The 24,304-nt window shown below is 31.9% G+C and overlaps 1 protein-coding gene across 3 annotated transcripts; it reads left to right on the top strand.

Moving 5' to 3' along the window:
* The first annotated feature begins 339 nt into the window (after nucleotides 1–339).
* Nucleotides 340–23,793, top strand: LOC145326375 (uncharacterized). Of its 3 annotated transcripts, none has more exons than XM_080169695.1 (14): nucleotides 340–450; nucleotides 3,875–4,017; nucleotides 4,581–4,629; nucleotides 7,041–7,110; nucleotides 7,495–7,548; nucleotides 8,168–8,226; nucleotides 8,547–8,600; nucleotides 9,139–9,201; nucleotides 10,792–10,836; nucleotides 12,264–12,323; nucleotides 15,001–15,062; nucleotides 21,686–21,740; nucleotides 22,252–22,304; nucleotides 23,155–23,793. In XM_080169695.1, exons 4-13 carry the CDS (start codon nucleotides 7,041–7,043, stop codon nucleotides 22,276–22,278), a joined length of 549 nt encoding a protein of 182 aa, XP_080025821.1. In that variant the 5' UTR covers nucleotides 340–450; nucleotides 3,875–4,017; nucleotides 4,581–4,629; the 3' UTR covers nucleotides 22,279–22,304; nucleotides 23,155–23,793. The 3 variants fall into 3 exon arrangements, with proteins under 3 accessions (XP_080025821.1, XP_080025820.1, XP_080025822.1); XM_080169694.1 differs by having other exon boundaries at nucleotides 12,264–12,416; XM_080169696.1 differs by lacking the exon at nucleotides 12,264–12,323 and adding an exon at nucleotides 12,162–12,212.
* The last annotated feature ends 511 nt before the right edge of the window (nucleotides 23,794–24,304 follow it).

Below are 24,304 nucleotides of genomic sequence, written 5' to 3'. Positions count from 1 at the left end.
AGGGACTAGTACCATATAATTTCCCTGAAAACCAAAGAAGAGCAATTCATTAAGATTTGTAAATATACTTTTTTTCAGTTAAGAATGTACATTCTATTAGTGGATAGGCAATGAATAGAATGATAGACTGATAGGGAATAAAGTGTTTGATAGATAGATAGAACATACTGGACTCAAAGATATTATACAAATACAGTTGACATTGAAAAATCAAAGCCAAAAAAGACTGAAGCAGGTGAGAGGGGGGCTTTTTATAAAGAGAAACATAAATAAAAAGGTAAAGCGGAATATGAATAGAGGATGTTGCAGCAGAGAGAGAGAGAGAGAGAGAGAGAGAGGGTCTAGTTGACCAAATGTTAAAACCTGGTGGGTAGTAAGTGTCGGACTAGCTAGAAACTGTGGAGGGTAGTTAATGTCAGATTAGCTAGTAGCAGTCTTCAACTTGCTCCGGTAACTACTCTTCTTTTATAGTTATTCTACACTTTAAATTTAATATTTAAGATAGCAGGTGTAGTAACTAAATATTTAATAGTAGACTTCATATATACATACAACATATACCATTTAAATGTAAAAGAGTATTACAAAATAATAAAGATCTGCAAATAACGATCATGAATCTATTTTTGTCTTTGTGGAGAGGTTAACAGAAACTTGAATTGTTGTTTCAAATTGCGGAATTTTTACTTTGCACTTTTATTGCTTGATTCGGGTCAAACAACAAGCGAGAATAACTTAAATTTTTTTGTCGATTTGTTGAAAGCTTAAATTCCTTCTCTTTTTCCTCCATCAAAATTGGTGGCAATATTATTTTTTTTAGTTTTAAAATTGAGGATATATCCAAATGTAACTTAGAATTGTTAAATATTAGCTTATTGTAATGATGTTTTATTGAAATTAATATATAATCAATTCATAGATATAATTCTAAAAAGCATTAATATTCTAATATTCATAGGAAATATTACAATTTTGCATTTTTTGTTTGTTTGCCTGAAGGGAATTGTTTTTATAACATGCCAATGATGAATACAATATTATTACTGTGCTTTGCATTGTATTATATAATTTCCCTTGTGGATGGATGTGGATAGTAAAACATCAACTCAACCTTGAAAACATTTACCACGTTTTACAGTTAGGGCTTTCAAAGGCTTGTTCGTTTAGAATAATAGGGTTCAAATTTCACTAGAATTGATATAAGACATGAAAAAAAAATTTCCAGACATATTGCAAACTAATTAGAAATGTTTTTTTGAACATGAATCCTAGAATTCAGTGAAAAAGAAATGAAATAAATATTTTAAAAATTGAAACTTTTATTTTTAGATTGTCATTGTCAAATACTTTTGGAAATTGCAAATTTTACACTTAAAGGAAGCCTGTTCCAAATAACCGACTTTTCTACATTAAAAAAATTGGAACCAGTAAACCTCATTTATGAATATTTTTAGAATCTTTAGAATTTTCCAACCCAATGCTTAAAAACTCATTATACCTTATTGAACTTGAAAATCTCAAATTTTAAAATAAGTCTTTTGATTGTAGTCATTTAGTAGAAAAATCAATTTTTTGCTGCAGGCTCCCTTTAGTCAAATATTCCAGGTCTTGTTGGGTTAATAAGCTTTCTATTAAATTGTTTTAAAACTTATGGGACTGATTGTAACTTACCTAAAAATTGTGAGCTGCTTGAAGCAATGGTTTTCCTAACAAGTCTGAAAGGTCTACATTACTTTTATTCCGTGTATTTAAAAAACTCTGACAGACTTCAATTACTTTGATTACCTCCATAAACTTACTCAGCTTCAACTCACTCAAGATAATATTACTTTCTGCTATTTGAAATACTATCAGCTACGCCCCTAGTTACTTCTTGGGAGTTGAATTCGACAACACAATTTTTATTTTAGATTTAAAAAAAAAAGTAAAAAAATGGGGGGTGATTTTTTGGATTAAGAGAGAGTTGACCACCCCTTCCCCCTTTTTTTTGGGAGGGGGGGGGGGGAATTTTTTCCTCTGTGCGATTTCTCTTGGGAGAGTGGTGCTCCCCTACCCCAAAATAGTTATTAACCTTCTCATTAATTATGAGAAACTACCCTGAAAAGGAGAACCACATCGGTTCATCGGTTAGCAATGTCCTTTGGTACAAACAAACAAACAGACAGACAGACATTACGTTACTTTATTATTTGAAATACATATACAATTAATAGCATTGCCTTAATTCTTTTAGGGCCCTAAAGAGAACTGGACAAGGTCATTATAAGATGCATAAAATATTATACTTTTTACTTTACATATATGATTGAAACTGAAATTATATATATAATATTGTACTTTTATATGAAGTAATTTTTTTCTAAATTAAATAAAAGCTGTTATTAAAAAATTTCCAAGTTAAAAATAACATTTTTGTAATAGGAACCAGCTGATTTAATAATTCATAATGCAATTTTCCCTCTATTTCATGCAAACCTTCTGTTATGTTCCAACATTCTTTAGATTCTTATAAAATTAGTTTAAAGGGCATAAATATCTATAATTTATTTTCCAAAAAGTCTAAATAGATAATGTATGAAATGTAAGTTGGTATTATATGTAACTAGTTTTAAAAATATGGAATAAAACTTTTGTTCTAATGTATTAACACCTATTATTTCCAGTATAAATATTTTTACCACTTTTTCAGTGCAGAAAATTGCAAAATTCCCCTAATTATAGCAAAAATGAGGAATTATATGTGAGGGAAAAATAAGAAAGGGGGAGTGGGAGTAGATGCATATTGCAACAATTCAGGCATAGAATCACCGCATTAGAAAAGTTATCATAAAAGTGACTTTAAATCAATGCTTAGTTTAAAATTGAAAAGGAAAGAAAGGTGATAAACATAAAAGATACAAATAAATAAGGATTAAAGGAACTATTAGGGAAAACTTTAACTTTTCAATTCTTATTAGTAGATTAAAGCTATTATTACCAATAGTATATAAAAAGATACAAATATTATTCAATAATACAAAGTTTATAACTCTTAAGTGAAAAAAGCAAAAACTTTTTTGACAAGAAATAAAGTTTGTAACTGCAAAAAGCACTTATGCTGGTGAGGAGTTTGTCTATGTAATTAAATAAACTTTTTTATATTGTTCATTTTTTACGGTACTCATCAATGTTATCAAAGTAATTATATTTAACTAGCGGCTTTGCCCCTAGCCTCTAGGGGCTTTGCCACAAGATGTAATTTTAAAAAAATTAAGTACCCCCACTAAGGTGCTCCCAATACTTTCTATTTTAAAAAAAAAATAAGGGGGATTTTTCTGTTCAAGAAAATAGCCTAAAACCACCACAGGACCAGTATTCCCTGAAGAGTAGAATCCGATCGGTTCAGTGGTTACCGAGATCTTAAGGGACGGACGGACAAACATTATTCTACTTTGTATTATAGATATGAATTTAACATTTTTTGACAAGAATCTACTATCGCGTTTTTCAGAAATTTTACCAAATATTTCTTAAGCAAATATTTTGGTACTACATAAAATTTTTTTGGAAGTATACAACACATGTAACCTAGTATAGTTTTTTTGCTACAACTTAATATATTTTTTGTGGTTACATGAAACTTTTTTGTAATGAAATACATTAGTATTATAAAATCCTTGTAAGTCTGTCACTATCAATTGTAATATATATAATGTATCTTAATTATAAAAAAACATAAATCACAACTTATACATTCTGTCTCTAATGAAAATGATTTACTAATTCAACAGAGGGCTTTATTCTACATACCTTTTGGTTTTGCTGACTGTAATAGAATGAAATACCATCATTTTGATTTTTGGATAAAAATCATTTACATATTCTTTAATTTCAGATGGATAGAAGAGTCTGTTGTATTGGCTGTTATCTCTAGCAGGAAGGACAGCTGAGCGGCTGTGAAAATCAGCTGCTTTTTGTCATCCCAGCTGAATCATTTAGAGCTGCTTGTTATAAAGCAACAATTTTGTCAGCAGAGAGGAAAAGATTAAAACACATAATTAGATTCTTTGTTTTTAAAGTTAAAACACATAAACTAATTAGACTCATAGCACTACAATCTATATTACAAAGTAGAACGATGTCTGTCTGTTTGTTTGTTTGTACCAAAGGATCTCTCTAACCACTGAACCTTAAAAGGGTAGCTTCTCATAGGTCCAGAGAAGGTTTATAACTAGTTTGGGGGAGGGTATCACAACCCTCCCAAAAGAAATCGTCCCTACAAAAAAAAATAAAAAATCTAAATAAAAAAATTGGGTTTAGGGATTAAACTCCCACCTCCTAAAGCGCCCCTAGAGGCCACTAAGGGCGAAGCTGCTAGTATTCGAAAAAGCTTTGAATTAGTAAATGCTATTCATAAAAAGTTTTACTACCAAAGAAAAAAGAATAATCAATAAGAGATGGTTACCAATTCATCTTATTATTGGTGAAGCTCATTTTGGATATATAATACTAGCAATAGTACATTTTCCATAATAGAATTAAATTTATTCACATTTTTCTAAATCTTTAACAGATGTGTTTTATCTGGCTTTTCAAAGCAGTTGATTAACTTGAACAGTCTGATATAAAGAAAAGAAGAGAAAAACCAAGGTATTTTTGTTTTAAATATTATACAAGCTTCATACAAATGTTGAAATTCGTAAAATTGATATTCATTAGTCCTTGGGTGTCTAGACTCAACTTTATTTACTGAGACCATCATTTTAATTTTCTGACTTAAAACTACAATATACCAATATCATTGTTGTTTTAACAAATCATCAACAAACATTTTTTCCAATTTTTTAAATTTTATTGAAAATTAAAAATAAATCTAAAATCTAGACTTTTTTTTAAAGAACATGTACTAACTTTTGTGTTTTTTAAATAGCTAGTCGGTGCTTTTAGTAAGTAGTAGATGAAAAATGATCCATAGAATTTAGATATGCATTAGATTTTTTTTTGTAGACCTCGTATTTTTGAAGTAATTTAAGTTAAAAAAAAAAGTTGGGTTGAAGGTACTAAAACGCAACAAAAAAAAGATAATTGCCATTATGAACGAAAATAGTAAGACCATTAATTTGACACCTTACTTTTTAACTCCTGGGCTGGATCTTTAAATCGTTTTAGATGTGCGCCGAATCGGGGCGATTCAAAGCTACTGCTATAAAACATGGAAACAAGGTTTTCGGCACGGTGTTGCTAGATCGCTGGCGACACTCAATAAAATATCGATTCGCGCCAGTTAGGGTTGGGCCGGATATCCGGTGTGGCCGGATATCCGGCCATTTTCAATATCCGGCCGGATACCGGATATTGAAACTATCCGGCCGGATATCCGGTTCTATAATTTTTTATACTTTACACCAAAAATCTCTGCTTTTTAAAATCTTAAATGGCTATAATTTTCTTATTATTGAAGCTAGAAGAACATTTTTTCTGAATAAGTTTAACTTTATGTAAATTTATATAAGATTTCTGAAGAAATTTTTTTTTACTACTTTAATATCTTGTAATTTGGCCGGTTATCCGGCCGGATATCCGGTAATTTGGCCGGATAACCGGATATTTGCCGGATATCCGGCGTTGGCCGGATATCCGTTCGGTTATCGGATATCCGGCGTTTGAAATCAGCCGGATATCCGGTATCCGGTATCCGGCCAAAAAAGTATCCGGCCCAACCCTAGCGCCAGTACAACTTTATTACTTAAGCCGTGTCAGTTCGGTATTTTATATAAAACAATATATAATTTATTTTAAAAATAACTATAAAAATGTTTTCATGATAGTTTTGCAATCCTTATACTAAAGTAACAGGATGTCTGTGTGCTTGTGTGTTTGTACCGAAGGATCTCGCTTACCGCTGAACCGATCGGGTTCTCCTTAACAGGGTAGCTTCTCATAAGTCCCGGGAAGGTTTATAACTATTTTGGGGGAGGGTACCACCACCCTATCAGGAGAAATTGCCCCTAGAAAAAAAATTACCCCTCCCGAAAAAGAGACTCCAACGAAACATAAACCAATTATTTCTGTAATTAGATATTTAAAAAAAAAAACATTCAAAGTGCCACTAGAGGCCTTTAGGGGCGTAGCCGCTGGTAAAATATTAAAGTAATACAAAAAAAAATATTTATTTATTAAATAAATCAACCCGAATTGGCTCACCAATGGTACTCGCTAAGTACCATTGCATTGGCGCGCTGGTACCGCGCCACCGTCCGCGCCAATTCGCCCCATGCCATTTCGATTTAAAGATTGGTATTAATAATCTGATGGTGCGCTGAAATGAATCGCCCCGGTTCAGCGCACCTGTAAACGATTTAAAGATCCAGCTCTGTTGAGTAATTATGGAAAAAATCTATTTTGTTGAACCCCGGTGAATCAAAACTTTGAACTTTGGTAGCTCGTCATGAATGGGTTAAATAAAAATCACAAAAGTTAGGACACTTGTTAGGACAAGTATTGTGTTATTTTGAGATCAATCACAAAACATTGAGAAAATCAATTAGTCTTCGTTATTTAGAAAATTTGGAGGCAAATTATCCCTTCCAGGGTATGTTGATGTCAGGTTGATGAAACTATATTTATGACAAGAGAATAAGAACTTTAGTTGTTCATGATCTGTCAATGTTCTGTTCATGTTCTGAATGCAATAATACCAATAACAAAGAATGCAATATTAGGCCTAACACAAGGTCAACTAAACTTAACCAAACAAAAATACAAAAATTGTTTGGAAAACATTGAAAGAGTTATTTTTTTTTTGCATCAGTTAAAAAAACATTTAGTAGTGAAGCTACTCTAAAATTAATTGAAACTAGCTTATTACAATAAAGTAATCATATCAAGTATGAATATAAATTAGGCAATAAGTAACCAGAGATTAATTCAATTCATTTAAATTAGATAACAGGATGGCCAATTACTGGATGGAATTTGGAGATTATATTATTATACTTTTAAGATGGGCAAACAGGGTGTCCGCAGGGTGATTGAAAATTAAATTAAATTGTTTTATTTAGATGAGTAAACAGGGTGGCCGCGTGGTGGATGGAAACTGGGAGATTTCAGTCACATCACCCACTAGATTAGGTAGATTTGAGACTACGAACTTTTTAATTTCAAACTGCAAATTAATTAAAACTGAAGTACAAGGCAAACAATTTTGTTAAAAAAAATCCAATAAGAATGTTTTTTCTCGTATTTATTCGAATCCGGTGGATAAGAACCGGTTCTCATCCATACGAAAAAAACTATGTCTAGCATCGTATTATATCCATATTTCTACGAATATAAAAATGTACAATCATAAGATTAAAACCAGTTTTTTTAGCCCGTGCCTTTCACCTAGGGGCTAAAAAACTGGTTTTAATCTTGTAATTGTACATTCTATATCCGCGGAAAGCCGTTTATAATACGATGCGAGAAATAACTATTCTTTAATTAATCTTATGATCTTATATATATATATTTCAGAGGTTGATCCCCACTTAGCACAAGAGCAAGAACAGGCTAAGCTGACACCAAAAGGTAATTATCATTCCAGTATGGCTTATAAACCGATTAATATCCGCTGGATTAGAGTCGGTTCTTTGCCATGTGGGAAATATGTGTATAGCATCTTATTAAAGACAATTTTCCACGAATATTTTTAAAAATTATAAAATTGATATCAGTTTTGTTAACCCTTTCGGTATCTAGGGGCTAACAAAACTGGTTTTAATCTTATATTTTTATTTTAATATCCGCAGAAACCTGTCTATCATATAATGAAATAAATAACTAATTTTCTCGTATTCATTCGAATCCGGTGGATATGAACCGGTTATCATCCATACGAAAAACTATGTCTAGCATCGTATTATATCCAGCTTTCTACGAATATAAAAATGTACAATCATAAGATTAAAACTAGTTTTTTTAGCCGGTGCCTTCGGCACCTCGGGGCTGAAAAAACTAGTTTTAATATTATAATTGTACATTCTATATCCGCGGAAAGCCGTTTATAATACGATGCGAGAAACAACTATTAAATACATTGCTAATTCAGTTTTTTTAATGCAACAAAATTAAAGGCAAATTTATCACCCTGGAATTATTTTTAATTGTTACTCGTTCTGTAAATTTTCATTTAACGAAACAATTTTAGATGAGGGGGTGGAGGCTAGCACCCTCAGCATGGATGACTGCTGGACAATTAATATCAAGGTAAATTATTTTTAATCATTTTTCTTTCCTTTTAAAATCTAAATTGCTCCAAATGGATTTAGAATGTCATTTAAAGTAAATTATTGAAAATATCTGCAACAAAAATTAAAAGTAATCTATTCAATTTCGGAACATAAACAAATGTAAACAATTGTGTTTGTCCCCGGAGAAAAGGTCTAACCATGCAGGGTCCTGACTTTGCAGAGATTATGCTCAATATCATCCTAAAAATCTATAATTTAATTTATGGCCACTTTGTCTAGGTTTAACAGTTGTAGGAAATTCTTTTTTAACATTTTAATATTTTGATATATGTCTAGGCTCCCGCGAGTCTCTGTGTGTCTAAGGGAGAAACAACTGAAGAGGGATTTGAGGTAAAAAAAAAATATTTGATGTTTGGAACAAAGATATAATTTATTAAATTTTATCTTTCTTTGAATTTCACATATAAGCTTTATATAGACGACCAGGGCAGGGGGTAAAGGAGTGTTTTGTTTACCCTCCTCAAACTTTGAAACCTCACAGTTTTCCCCTCTCAAAATAATACAATAAAAAGTATGGACATCCCTGAAGCTTTATATCAAAAAGTACAAGAATCATTTTTGTTAACTTTGTAAGTTAATCTTGCAAATTAGCACTTCAACATTTAATTTTTGGTATCTTTCTTTATTTGGTAATAAAATAAAGTAAGTTTTAAAAGTATACAAATCTGATTATTGATTAGCTCAATTACAGAAAAAACAATGCAATGACATATCGTATTACATATAGACCCCAATAAAAGTTTTTATCTATTTTGCCGGAAGATACCCCTATTCAAAATTAATTCCCCTTAAAAATTTTTTTGCTCCCTTAAACCTTGAAGTTAACCTAGATGGCATGTAAATTATTACATATGACTTATCAATTTAGGAGACCATAATATCTGAGAACGAGAATGAGAAGGGGACTTTCTTGTGTGGACCTGAGTGGAAGGTAAGTTTTGTCAGTCAATCAACAGCAACAACAAATGAAGCCAATTATACTAAGGATGTTAAAAATGTTGTCCGTGCTCCCTCTTAGTAAGGTTAGTTAGGGCATTTGACAAGCACTACACATTACCCATTTACAGTTGGGACATCCAATAAAGATTCTAAATTCTTCAAAGTTATTAATATTCTTAAAGCAAGAGTAGGTTAATCCTATCCAGATAAAATATCCATTCCGCCCTTGCCCTAATTTTACTCATTTTTTAACTAAAGGGTAGATCACCCGTTTCGTTTTTGAGTGAACAAAAAAGTAATATTCACAGCGGCGCTAGTAAAAGTATGAATTACTTAATAGATTTTCGGATCTGTTACAGTTCACGGTAAAATGTAGGAATAGAAAATTTAGAAACAATCAAAAGCTTTTATGAAGATTTTCTTTCAATGTACATAATGTGTTTGGACTATTGGCCTATAAATAATCTGAAATAGCTATAACAACATTAATCAACATGAAGTAAAATATTCTTTTTCGCGCATTTATTTGCACTAAAAGATAACTCTAAGATATCTAGTTTTTGTCATTCCACAAAATTAATCCGTTAAAAAGCCATTATAAGGAAATAAAATATCTCAAGAACATTTCATTGTAAACTGTAATAGATACAAAAATATTTATCCCCTCTTTTAGTAATTTGGTGTATTACAATAACAATATGAAAAACCTGCAAATTATTATTTTCAACTATTTTATTGCTTAAATAAATCAGGTATATAGGGAATGGACAATGGACTAGAAATTAATAAATCATCCCCTCCCCCAATCATGATGAACATAATTACCAATAACTAACCCCTTGTGTAGATTAAAATCATTAGTGACAAAAAAGCGACTCTGTTACTTAGTGCAAATTATGCATGTTATAACCTTACCCTTAAAAGTGTTAATCTAATTAATGGAGGAACGAGTTAATTAACATCGATTGTCCCTTCCCTCCCAGAGGTTTATAGGTCATTTCTTTGTAAAATTATTTTGCATTCAAAACAGAATATTATAGTAAAAACAAGGATAACAACATTAAAAAGTTGCGAAGAACAGAATTATAGAAATATCAATTGCAACCAATTTAATAGATTTACTTTAACCATGCTTTTTGTAAGAAGACATAATTTACATGAATAAAATTATTACCAAGACGTTATGGGCAAATGGACGGCCAACTGAGTAATTGTTAAAGAATTCTTTATTAAAAATCCAATCGCTCTCTCTGATAGCAGCCGAGTAAATCACATTTTTTCCGAGGAAGAACCAACAAATTAATAAAACTAGAAGTTAATTTTATGAAACTATAGAGCGGTTGAATAGTAATTAGGTCTTCCTCACATAGTTATCATTATTCCCCCTTCTTAAACTATTTATGTCGCGCACCTGACATAACAGTTGAAGGAACCATTTTTAGCATCTTTAGTTATGACGCCGTGTCGGGCCGAGATTCGAACCTATCACCTCCCCGACGATGAGCGGATCCGCTACGTGTTGAACCACGGTCGCGGATTTTTCTGAGATATTACTGGACAAATTGACATATAATTATTTCAGGTTAGAATCACAACCAAGGTTGGTCAAGAGTTGGATGTTAAACAGGTGAAAATATTTTTAATGCAAAGCTAACAATTAACTTGCGTTGTCTGTTTATATATATTAGTTGCTTCGTCCCTAGTGTATAGGGAAGAGTGGATTATGTCAGGAAAATAGCCTTAAACCAACAAAAGACATTTAAAAAGCTTCCCAGAGAGTACAGCCCATTCAGACCAGCAATTTCGGGAATCTTTAGCTTCGTATATATATATTCCAGTGGGATCGTCCCTAGAATCTAGTGACTCTGTATTCGATGGTTGAGTAAAAAGGCAAAATAGCTAAAGCCTTTATTTTTTTTTTAAATGCCTAAAACCATCCCGAGAGCAAAGTAAAGAACATACAAAAAAAATTCTTTCTAGATTAATAAATTTCGAATTAATTCACATAAATTTTTTGCACCACCGAATCTCAGCCTCCGACCCTATTCTTAATTTATGATAAACAATTTTCTAGACCAAACGGAGGGCTTTAAACTTGTGAGATATAGCCTGGAGGGGTCTCCTGAACTAAATACTTTTTAAAAAAGAATCGCTATGGTCCTTATGCAATATATAGAAAACGTCAAAATTTTATAGTAGTAACTTTAATTCTTAATTTCAGGTATAAATTTTAAGAGATACACATGGTTTTGGTAGATAACTGTATGAGGCTATTAATTATAACAATTTATTTAGTAGCGCCGCTACTTTATTACCGTCCTATGTTCTCTTGTCTAAGTGAAATATCAAGTGCCATGTTGCCAACTTCCTTCTTCAAAATTGATTTGTTTGCAAGTCCTGACTTTGTATGGTGATATGAAAAACCTATTATTGGTCCATGACATTCCCTTTACTTCTCTTAAATTCACATGTGTGATATAGTTTGTGCCCAGGTTTGCATCCTCTAACTTCCGAAGACCTCCATGTACATTTTGACTTGACCAGAATTTTACAATATTAAAAACTTTAGACGGGGGGGGGGGGGGTGTATAATAAATGTTTATATGGGTCGTAAGTAAAAATTATACTTTAATGATGTAATCGGTTGTACTAAATCTACTGAAAAAATTGTATCCTGAGACAGAAAAATAAGAGATTTTTAGAATGGCTACGAAACTGATTAATATCCGCTGGATTAGAACTGGTGCTCAGCCATACTGGAAAATAATATATAGCATCGTATTACAGACATTTTCACACGAATATTAAAATAAAATTTTAAAATCAATACATGTTTTGTTAGCCGTGGCCTTTAAAAGTAACAAAACTAGTTTTAATCTTTTAATTTTAATTTTAAAATCCATTGTAAGGTGTCTATAAAACGATTCTTTTGCTGACTATTGTGATGTTAAGATTGAGGAATCTGGTGAACACCGTGTTCTAATCACCCCACTCCCACCAAAGGTAAAACTTTACTGCCGCCAGAGTAATAACCCATGCTGTATATATTTATAGATCGAAGAGGACGGGGAGCACCGGGTCCTAATCACGCCGATGCCGCCAAAGATTGAAAAGGCAACTACTGACAATAAAAACATGAAGAATATTCTGAAAGATGTCAACTCATCTATCAATCAATCACAGGCTAAAACAACAAATCTAGTAAAGGTTACCAATGTAGCGCTGGTGGATGAAAGAGAAGTAGATAATTTGAATGATCTTTACATGTTTGGTGTTATTTATATACCTATTTATCCCTCTCTCTGTGTCTTGTTAAGGAATGATTGTTCAAAACATTTTATACATTTCTGCAATATTCAAATAAAAACATCCTTGAATAACATATGAAACATAATTCTATGTTTATAAGAAAGGGCAGTTTGTCTTTATATATATTCAACCTATAAAAAAAACATACAAATGTATTTTACACTTTTAAAAAATTTGTTGTTTATCTAAAAAAACAACTAATCAATAAAATTAGGTAGTTTAACTTGTCTGTTTGTCATAGAAAATACAAAATTAAATGAATGTTTTATAATTTACTTTAGATTCTACCATGTTTTGTGAAGTTTTGTTTACACAAAATTCTGATTTATATTACACAAATGAAACATTAAACATATCTTAAACTGATTCTAAAAAGGTCATTACCAATAAAACAACCTGGATAAGGATAAACCAATTAAGTGTCAAAATCTACATGTCTTAAAATAGTCTTTCTTCAAGAAAATTATAATTTTGATGCATGTTAACATTTCTTAGTGTTTCCATTTTTAAGTGTTTTTAAAACTAATCTTATATGTTTTCTCTAATTTATGTATCTTTGATGTTAACAAAGCATTTGATAGTATCAACTTTAAAAATGAATGATTGTCACAACTGGATAAGCCTTTTGGTTATTCGGGTAACTTTGAGCCATGTCAACATTTATCCTGTAACGTTTCTTTTTACCTCAGTTTATGTTACTTTGATTTTAGCAAAGCGTTTGACACTAGTCCTTTTGAATATTCGTTGCAACCTTGGGTAATGTAAACACCTGTAAAACTGTTCCACTAATTGGACAATGCAACATTTAACTTCGTGGAAACTTTTATGGCAGTAACAAAACTAGGAAAATTATATTTAGGCATAATCTCTGATTTTGTAAGATCCCTAAACTGCCCTCAGTTTGTTTTGTCTGTAGGAAAAATTAACTTTTATACTACTTTAAGGTCAGGTGAGGTCATGAAAAGACCTAAAGGATACCTGTCTCTTTGCACAATACCATTAAGGGTCTAAATAAAAATCTTCAAAATTGATGTCCTACTTTTAAAAAAATAGAGGATTCTTCCAAATCAGAAAGATTCCATAGTAAAATTTTGAAAAAATTAAATCATGAAAACATAAAATGAAATTTCTAGGATTGTTGTTCTAGCATGTACAAAATTGGTTGGTAAATGTGTAAAATGTGCCGTGCATGAGTTTTCAATTGCAACAATTATTTGATGGACAGAACTAAGTACTTTTAGCCAACTTTTAACAATTACTTTGAATTCGAATTTAAATTAACTTGCACTTAGTTTTGTACATCAAAATTTGCCTTGCATTGATTTAGAAACTAATGCTCTTTTATGCAGTATTATTCATAGCAACAACAAATATGTTTTTTAAAAACTTTCTCTTAATGCTAAACTGGACCGCAAAACGCTTACGCTTCTTTTTGATTTAAAATAAGAGTTGAAGATCAGACGAAGGAAGCAAAACTTATCTAACTAAGCCGGAGGGGAGAAGTTCTGAGGTCCATTAGTGTTTAAAGGGAAATTAGCAAATGTTTGAATAACATGAAGAATATTTGTTGGTGGACTGGCATGCAATAAAAAATAATTGTGTTGCTATGCATACTACACCATAGTACCTGTCTTGAAATGAATCTTGACAAAGTCGAGTTGAATGATAAAAATCAGTCTAACGTTGTAGGAAAAAAGGAGGATTACATTTGTCATTTTAAAATTAAGTTTTAAGAAAATTGTATTTAAAACATTTTAAATTGATTTGGTATAGGGAGTTGGGCCTCCAAGAAAAGCACATAATCTTGTTTTCTTTCTTATTAACACGAATTATGAATTGCTTATAATCAGATTTGCAATGTAGGAATTATCGAAATTAACTACGTTGATAATTTTTCAAATTGATGGTAGCTTATTCAGAATTTTAGCTTTCATGTTAGACTTGATTGGAACACTTAACTTTGTCTTAATTCAATTAAAGGCAGAAGTGTAAAATAATTCTTATAATTTTTTATTCAGATTTTTCTAGAAATAATTGCATGGTATCATTATTTCTAAAATTATTAATTCGAATGCATTATTTCAGATTTCTAAACAATTTTATAAATAAAATCATAAAGAAAAAAGATTAGTATAATTTTTAGTGCCTAAAAACCATTTGGAGAAGGATAGACCAAATAAACCTTGAATGATATCTATCTCATAGTTTTTTTTATGATATGAGCTACTAACTAAAAAACTTCTTCAAGCTACCAAAGATAAAAAGTAGGGCCCGGCATCCCCAACAAGTTTTTTCCCCATTTTCTAAATTTTTTTTATTAATTCAATGTGCATTTGTGGCTGCTGAGCCCTAATTAATAAATAATTAAACAATTTAAACCCCTTTCAAAATGTGTAATGCCTTCCTCTGAAAAATTGCTTTGTATTTGTGAAACTGAAAAATGAATTGTAAATAAAATACTAAAATTTTCTTATTTATGTAGAAGGAAGAGAAGAAAGTTGCTAAGAAGGTGGTCAAAGTTCAACTTAAGAAGTCAGATACTAGGTAATCTTAGTGATAGGGACCCAGACAACCAATCCTAAAAAAATCAACAAAACCTTTTGGGGTAAAATAATATTATGCCCTATACTAATGGATATATTATTAACCTGGATGTTACACCAGCTTTTCATATTCTGTAATAATGTGAAAATCACAGTGGGCTTTAATAACAATAAACCCATCCCTCCTACAGGATGAACGAGTTGACCAATAAATGAGTTCTATGTTAGCAAATTAATGACAATTTTTCCCCTGTATATCTAATTCATATTTATGTCTAATTCTAGAATTTCTATAGAACAAGGATTCAATATTCGTTGCTGATCACACATTGTATGCCAGCTTCGCTTTAAAACAATACATTCTTTTATAATAAATTGAAAAGAAAGGAGGGGGCGGTAGCATTTTTTTCTACCTGACCTAAAGTAAAAACATACACTAAGAAAACTAGCCTCCGCTTATTTAATTTTTTTCAAAGTTAAGGAGGGGGGGAGTTTTCGTTGCTCTACTAGGAACTTAAAGGGAAAACACCATTATTGCTGGAGAATAATTAAAGCGCAAACACGTCATACTAACGTCTTCTGTGTGTAAAAAATACAACAATAATTGATAGTAGCAAAATATGCTTAGAAATACTTTTTCTATAACCAATGTTTTATCTTGTATTGAAAAAGTTATGCCTGTGTAACGTGTATGCCTTAAATTTTTTATAATTTTTTTAAAATTATTATATATACATTTAAACCATTACGAAGCCGACTTTAAAGTTTTTGATCCCTACAATCTTATGCAGTTAAAATTTAAAAAAAAGAGTTGTTTAAAAATAGATTTTTTGTTTTGTAATGACATAAAACGTCTTGATCGTAATGTATAAATAGCTCAACAATGAAAAGTTTATTTGAAGGTCAATACTCAATTCTAAATGAGTCTGGGATAACTTGGCGAAACAAAAAAATGTAATTAGTTTTACTCTGTCTGAATAATAGAGTTAAAAAGGGTGAGTAGTCGTTGGGCTACTTTAAACTCTATCTTAGGGCTCGGCAACTCTTTCTGAATAATAGAGTAAAAGAAGAGTGAATCGTCGCGGGCCACTAATAGACTCTAACTCAGGGCTCGGGAACTCTGTCTGGATAATAGAGTTGAAAAGAGTGAGTCGTCCCAGACCACTAATAGACTCACTTTGGGCTCGGCAGCTGGTAGTTTATCGCCGTTTGGCTTTAACTACCGCCCTGGAACTTCATTAACTTTTCCAACATGGAGAACTCAATTACAACCTAGCGACTGTAGCCCTAGCATCTAGGGGATTTGTATTGGAAAGGGGAGGAAGGGGGTAGAATGTTGATTCTTTGCTTCAAAATGCGAAGTTAATTTACTAAGAAAGAAGGCGTCTTAACTTTTAAAATTTCTATTCCAAATAGCTAGTTAGTGTTTTTAGTAAGTAGTAGATGTAAAATTTTCCGTAGAATTTAGATATGCAATCGGTTTTTTTTGTACACCTATTATTTTTTAAGTAATTTAATTTTTTTAAAAGTGGGTTTTAAGGTACTAGAACACAACCAAAAAAAAGAAGAAAATTGCCATTATGAACAAAAATAGTAAGATCTTTAATTTGACACCTTACTTTTTAAATTCTGTTGAGTAATTATTGAAAAAATGTATTTTTTTGAACCCTGGAGAATAAAAACTTTGAACTTAAATATATCATTACACAGATGTAAGAAATAGGTTTTATATATACTTTTAGAATGAGGAAAATATTACAAATCCATTCTAATCAAAATTGAAATAAAAAGTTTACAAAATAGTAAATTAACTACAATAAAGGAAATTATATGAAATATTATACAGGCAACCATCTTAAATCCTTGTTTTGAGAGTAAAAATGGGAAGATGGTTAAAGTAAGTGTTGCCTAAGTAATATAATATGTTAGGCCAATTTTTTATTACTTAAATTTATTTACTTTTTTTTTCAATTTTGCTTACAATGGATTTGTAATATTTTTCTGATTCTAAAGGTATATATAAAAGCCATATTTTATATGCCTGTGTTAGGATATTTTTATGTTCAATGTTTAGATTAAACCGAGGTTTAAAAAATCGATTTTTTCAATAATTACCTGACAGAATTAAAAAAGTAAGGTATCAAATTAAAGATCTTACTATTTTTTTTCATGATGGCAATTTTCTTCTTTTTTTTGTTGCATTTTAGTACCTTAAAACCGACTTATTTTTTTTAAAACTTAAATTACTTTAAAAATAAGAGATCTACAAAAAAAACTGCATATCTAAATTCTATGGAAAATTTAACATCTACTACTTACTAAAAACACTGACTAGATATTAAAAAAAAATAAAAAAAAGTTAAGACACCTACTTTAGAATTATAATTTTAATTGTGATTTTGTGATAAATCTAGGGTTAATAAGTCTGTTGTTTAGATTAAATAATTCAAAAACTTTGAACATTCTTTTATTTCTTCTGCAGTAATTTATTTTTAGAATAATTTTTGTGTATTTTTAGTTGCTATTTTTTTCATTATGATATGCCCATGTAAATATTTTTTCTATCCTATCGATATATCATTGTTTCTTGTTGCACCAGATTTTCATGTACCACAATAAAGTGTTGCTCGCACCTAGGTAAAATTTCAATACACCCCATAAACCACCTTTATCCCATACCCTCCTCCTCCTACTGACCAATAGATGAAGTCCGTATTAGCAAGCTAAATTGACGACAAATTCCCCTGTTAATAAATCTCTTTTCAAATGGGAATCGATTTTTTGAAATTTCACCATCTTAAACAAGGATAGCTAACCTGGCATGATCATCGGAGTAGAGAGCAACTTTTATGACTAAGTATAAACTAATATTATACATATAACAAAAATACTAAAATATCCTATCATATTACAGAGCAATTTTAAACATATGTGTCCAGAGCTGGATCTTTAAATCATTTTATTGGTGAGCCGAATTTCAGCCAATCACAGCGCGGCATTTCATAAAATGCTGTGCTCTCATTGGTTGAAAGTTGGCTCACCCCGATCTAACTCACCACTAACATGATTTAAAGATCCAGCTTAGGTTTGATTGTACATGTCCCTTTCTTCCAAGTCTCTCTTGACTGGCAAGATGAATTATTTAGTTTGAATTCTTTAATTCGTAATCCGTGAGCAAAATGGTCTAAAAACTTAGCTAGACCCTTCAAACTTGGTATATAAGCCTAGTCCTATAGGTATTACATCTAAATGGCAAAAAAATCCAAAAATTTTTATTTTAAGGTTAGGTTAGGTAAGAAAAACCATGCGGAAATGGGGTTTTTAGGCTTTTTTTGGTCTATTTTGATGTGGAAACTTACCTTAAATTGTTTTTTTTAGGGTTATAACTTAAATACACTGTATCTATTCATATGGACATTATTTAAGATGATTCAGCAAGTCAGGGACCGACCCCAGGGGGCTAGGTGGGTGGCCCGCAGGGGTTAAGTGCATTTTTCCCAATACATATGTTGTGATACATCTAATTATAGGTTTTTTAGGTCAAGGAACTCAAATTTAGAGCTAATATAAGCATTAGACTATTCTGAGGCTAGCCCCATCGGGCTAGGTTGGTGGCCCGCAGGGGTTAAGTTCATTTTTTCCAATATATATCTTGTTGTATACCAAAATATAGGTTTTTTAGGTCAAGAAACTCAAATTCTTAGCAAAAAATAACATTAAACTAACCTGAAGCTAACCCCCCCGGGCTAGGTTTGTTTTCTGCAGGGCTTAAGAGCATTTACCTAGCCTAACCTAGAAACTTACTTTTATTTTTACATGTTTTTTCTTGAATAAACTTTGTCTTTTCATATGGACATTGATTATTTAAGATGATTCAGCAAGTCAGGGACCGACCCAAGGGGGCTAGGTGGTTGGCCCGCAGGGGTTAAGTGCATTTTTCCCAATATATATGTTGTGATACATCTAATTATAAGTTTTTTAGGTCAGTTAACTCAAATTCAGAGCTAGAATTAGCGTAAGACTAATCTGAAGCTAGCCCCAGCGGGCTAGGTCGGTGACCCGCTGGGGTTAAATGCATTATTTTCTAATATACATCTTGCTATAATCAAAATATAGGTTTTTAAGGTCAAGAAACTCAAATTCAGAGCTAAAATTAGCATAAGACTTACCTGAAGCTTAACCCCGCGGGCTAGGTAGATCTTCTGCAGGGCTTAAGTGCATTTTACCTAACCTAACCTAGAAACTTATTTATTTTTTAAATTTTTTCCTTGAATGAACTGTGTCTATGAATGAGGACATTATTTTAGATGATCCAGCAAGTTGGGGACCTCCTTTGGTCAGCCTCCTGTATGAAGAATCTTTTAAATGATGGCTTTAGGACTGAACACTGTGTATCTAAGTAAAACCTAGCCGGCCTTGGTCAGTCCCCTACTTGCTGGATCATCTTTAATAATGTTCTCATGAACAGTTTATTCAATTAAAAAACCTTCAAAAAAGTAAGATTCTAGGTTAGGTTTGGTAAAATGCATTTAGGCCTTGCAGGCAACCCACCTAGCCCGCAGGGGCTAGCTTCAGATTAGTCTGATTCTATTATTAGCTCTAAATTTGAATTTCTGGACCTAAAAAAACTGTAATTTTATGTTTGACAGCACATACTTTTTAAAAATGCATTTAAACCCTGCGGACCACCCACCTAGCCCGCTGGGGTCGGTCTTCGACTTGCTGGATCATCTGAAATAAGATCCTCATGAATGGACAGTTTATTTGAGAAACAAAACCTAAAAAAAATAATATTAAATGTAAGTTTCTAGTCTGCTGGGGTCGGTCCCTGACTTGCTTGATCATCTTAAATAATATTCTCATAAATAGACACAGTTTATTCCAGAAAAAAACCCTAATAAAACAAGTAAGGTTCCAGGTTAGGTTAGGTAAAATGCACTTAAGACTTGCAGGCAACTCACCTAGCCCGCTAGGGCTAGCTTCATAGTTTGATACTTTTATTAGCTGTAAATTTGAGTTTCTTGACCTAAAAAAACTATAATTTGATTTATGATAACACATACTTTTCTAAAAAATGCATTTAACCCCTGCGGGCCACCCACCTAGCCCGCTGGGGTCGGTCTTCGACTTGCTGGATCATCTGAAATAAGATCCTCATGAATCGACAGTTTATTTGAGAATTAAAACCTAAAAAAAGTAATATTAAATGTAAGTTTCTAGGTTAGGTTAGGTAAAATGCACTTAAGCCCTGTTGGCAATCCATCTAGCCTGCTGGGGTTAGCTTCAGATTAGTCTAATGCTTATTTCAGCTCTGAATTTGAGTTCTTTGACCTAAAAAAACCTATAATTGGATGTATCACAACATATATATTGGGAAAATGCACTTAACCCCTGCAGGCCACCCACCTAGCCCGCTGGGGTCGATCTTCGAATTGCTGGATCATCTAATATAAGGTCCTCATGAATGGACAGTTCATTTAAGAAAAAAAACCTAAAAAAAAAATATTGAATGTAAGTTTCTAGGTTAGGTTAGGTAAAATGCACTTAAGCACTGTGGGCAACCCAACTAGCCCACTGGGGTTAGCTTCAGATTATTCTAATGCTTATTTTAGCTCTGAATTTGAGTTCATGACCTTAAAAACCTATATTTTGATATAAGATGCATTTTGGAAAATTATGCACTTAACCCCTGCAGGCCACCGACCTAGCCCGCTGGGGCTAGCTTCAGATTAGTCGTTCCCCGACTTGCTGGATCATTATAAATAAAGTCCTTATTAATAGAGACAGTTTATTCAAGAAAAAAACCTGTAAAAATATAAGTAAGTTTCTAGGTTAGGTTAGGTAAATGCTCTTAAGCCCTGCAGAAAACAAACCTAGCCCAGGGGGTTAGCTTCAGGTTAGTCTAATGCTAATTTTCGCTCAGAATTTGAGTTTCTTGACCTAAAAAACCTATATTTTGATATATAACAAGATATATATTGGAAAAAATGCACTTACCCCTGCGGGCCACCAACATAGCCCGCTGGGGCTAGCTTCAGATTAGTTTAATGCTTATTTTATCTCTAAATTTGAGTTCCTTGGCCTAAAAAACCTATAATTAGATGTATCACAACATATGTATTGGGAAAAATGCACTTAACCCCTGCGGGCCACCCACCTAGCCCCCTGGGGTCGGTCCCTGACTTGCTGAATCATCTTAAATAATGTCCATATGAATAGATACAGTGTATTTAAGTTAAAACCCTAAGAAAAAAAACAATTTAAGGTAAGTTTCCACACCAAAATAGACCAAAAAAAGCCTAAAAACCCCATTTCCGCATGGTTTTTCTTACCTAACCTAACCTTAAAATAAAAAAATTTGGATTTTTTTGCCATTTAGATGTAATACCTATAGGACTAGGCTTATATACCAAGTTTGAAGGGTCTAGCTAAATTTTTAGACCATTTTGCTCACGGATTACGAATAAATGTCATTACGCCCCCCCCCCCCCTTTTGTTTTTGTTGTTCTGGTTAAGCATATTATTGATAATTTACATATTGTCTCCACTAATGCACTTATTCAGACATTTAATACTTCCAAACAGAACTTTTAAAAAAATGACATAACTATTTTAATTGTTTAGATATCTGTACAGTGGAGGAAAGATTTTCTTCAGGGAGTGCCCACTTTACCACAAGGTCAGTAAATCTTTTAATTGGCCAAGACACACTCTTAATCATACTATAGACATTAAAAATATTTCTACTGCTACAATGAAAGGTATTCATGATGATATTAGTTAAAGCAGAAAAACTATATTGGACCAAATAAGGAGCCAACTGAGAGTCCTTTCAAAACAAAGTTTTCAAATTGTATATACAAAGGGTTGGTTGTATGCGCTAAAGTATGGACTTTCCTGATTCTTACTTCTATTAATTTTTAAAAATTGTTTGGACCTTGACTAAGAATTATTCTTAGATTCAAGTGCATCTAAGAATGGCAAAATATCTTCGAATTTAAAACTGCATAGCTGATTATTGTCAATCTCATTTTCTTATTTATAATCAAACGCCTTACATAAGTCACGATATTCTTTTAGAAAATTCTAAATAAAGGGGAGGTTTCATGAGAGACAGTAATAAGCGTATGGATTTCTCAATGATAAAAAAAAATCAACAAAACATAGTTTTTAATTTAAATTATTTCTAGGTTGGATGGACCTCAGCTTCTGCTTAAATTGGCATGGAATTTATTCCAGACAGGGGTGTAATTCTAAAAACTGTGCTAGGTTCTAAAAATTTAGAGGGGATATTGTCCCTCCTTCAACACTTAAAAACCAACAAAAAAAATTAATTAATCTTTGTGCAATGATTAAAGTCACTGAGTCTTTACAAATTAGCTGGATTTTTGATGTTTTATGGCAATAATGTAGGTTTACACATTACACAACTATCATGAAATTTTTTTAAAGCAAGTAGTTATCTCGCTTTCTGCATAGATATAATAACTTAGGGGTGTTGTAATGTTTCTTTGCGTATTGGGACAGTTTAAAACTTTATAAATATACTAGCGGATTCGCCCCTATAGGCCAGGGAAAAGGGGATGTGACTCTGACAAACAATTCTTAAGGAAAATTTCAACAACCCCCTTCCAATTTTCCAACCCTTTCTTACCCACCTCTCTTCAGTTACATGAAAAACAAGATTGCTCCAACCTTACTCCGAAAGGTTTCGTGATTTTTCGTAGAATTGTTTGTTAGAATAGCTAGGCCTTGGAGGAGGGGGGGGAGTTAATTCCGTAAACCCATTATTTAAATTTTAAAAAAAGGAAGGGGGAATTTTTTTCTAGGAACGATTTCTCTTGGGAGGGTGGTGGTACCCTCCCGCAAAATAGTTATAAACCTTTCCGGACCTATGAGAAGCTACCCTGTTAAGGAGAACCTGATCGGTTCAGCGGTTAACGAGATCCTTACAATAAAAACAGACAGACATCGTTCTACTTTATATTATAGAAGCGGGTTCTTCAAGGTACACTAGAAAGAGAGAGATGGGGAAGGTTTATGCTTCATTTGCCGAAAATAAGTTAATAATTTTAAGAATTACACCAAAACAGCTGTGGTTTGAGCCAAGATTAATCCCGGTGATTATAAATAAATGTCTGCTTCAGTCAGCTGTATGTTGATATAGTTATCAACAGTGAAAATCATTCCGTTTAAAAACTAGTTCTAAATACATGAATCATGTTATTAGTTGGTAATGAAATACAATTAAAATAGGATAGGGTTGACATTCTGAATTATATCACTATGAAAATAAAGTAATTTTAGGTATCAATAATCATATATATTCATCTGCAAACCTAGCAAAATAATGATAATTAATAATAATGACCAATAGATTTAATAATTACTAAACTTAGGTTAGGAAATTTTTTTTTCTTTTTACAAAAAGAACCCAACTTTTATGCAATTTTAATTGTCAGAATTTTTTATGCTTTTGCCTTGTTTTATTGTGATCCAGTTTAATGAATTGCAGGAATTGAACCAGGCATTTTATTATCCTATGCACTAGTGAATATTTTAGCCAACAAAATGCCTATGCAAATTCAAATATGTTCTACAAGTTGAAGTCTCCTTCGCACCATATTTGTCCTTGGTGTGATTGAATTGATTAAGATATGTAATATTGCTCTAGATCTAATAATGCTTTTGGTTTACACATCAATAATTGTTAATAAAGAGTTGTTTTATAATTTTTTTTAAATTCTTGTTGCAGAATTTGATCTTTTTCGTATTCACAAACAATAAGCCATTTCTAGAGGGTCAGAAAAGTCCCACAGAATAAATGTTCCTTTCGTGAGCTACAATAACGTGTTTTGAATCCAAATAAAGGGGAGGGGGCAGAGAAGTCTCTGCTCTTCTTGTCGATTGTAGGAATTACCCCTATAATGCAATAAATGAAGCAAGAACCTATTATATTAAAGGATTTAGACGAGTTCTATTCTTAGGAGAGTATATATGTAAAATGTAGCGGTCAATATTTTATCTGTATAGGTACATATCTAACATCCTAAATAAATGATAAGCTATCGCTCCATTTTTTTATTCCATTTTGGACAAGAAGAATTCATTCCTTCACTAAGAAGTGATTATATTTACTAGACCAGCATTTGATTTGAAATATTCAGCAAAAACCTTACTTCCCTAAAAAACTTTGTACACCTACCATAATCTTGGGAGAGGTAAAAACAAACATATTTCTTA

The sequence above is a fragment of the Acartia tonsa genome, chromosome 8 (genome assembly GCF_053477335.1).
Source record: "Acartia tonsa isolate MP-2025a chromosome 8, ASM5347733v1, whole genome shotgun sequence".
In the NCBI taxonomy this organism is placed as follows: Eukaryota; Metazoa; Arthropoda; class Copepoda; order Calanoida; family Acartiidae; genus Acartia; species Acartia tonsa.
This window is presented reverse-complemented; position numbering and strand designations above follow the sequence as displayed.

Excerpts from the sequence above, each read along its gene's own strand:
- LOC145326375 (XM_080169694.1), top strand. The coding sequence starts at position 7,041 with ATGAGTAAACAGGGTGGCCGCGTGGTGGATGGAAACTGGGAGATTTCA. Across the intron at positions 7,111-7,494 it reads CACATCACCCACTAGATTAG|AGGTTGATCCCCACTTAGCA; the intron begins GTAGATTTGAGA and ends TATATATTTCAG. Across the intron at positions 7,549-8,167 it reads GGCTAAGCTGACACCAAAAG|ATGAGGGGGTGGAGGCTAGC; the intron begins GTAATTATCATT and ends AAACAATTTTAG.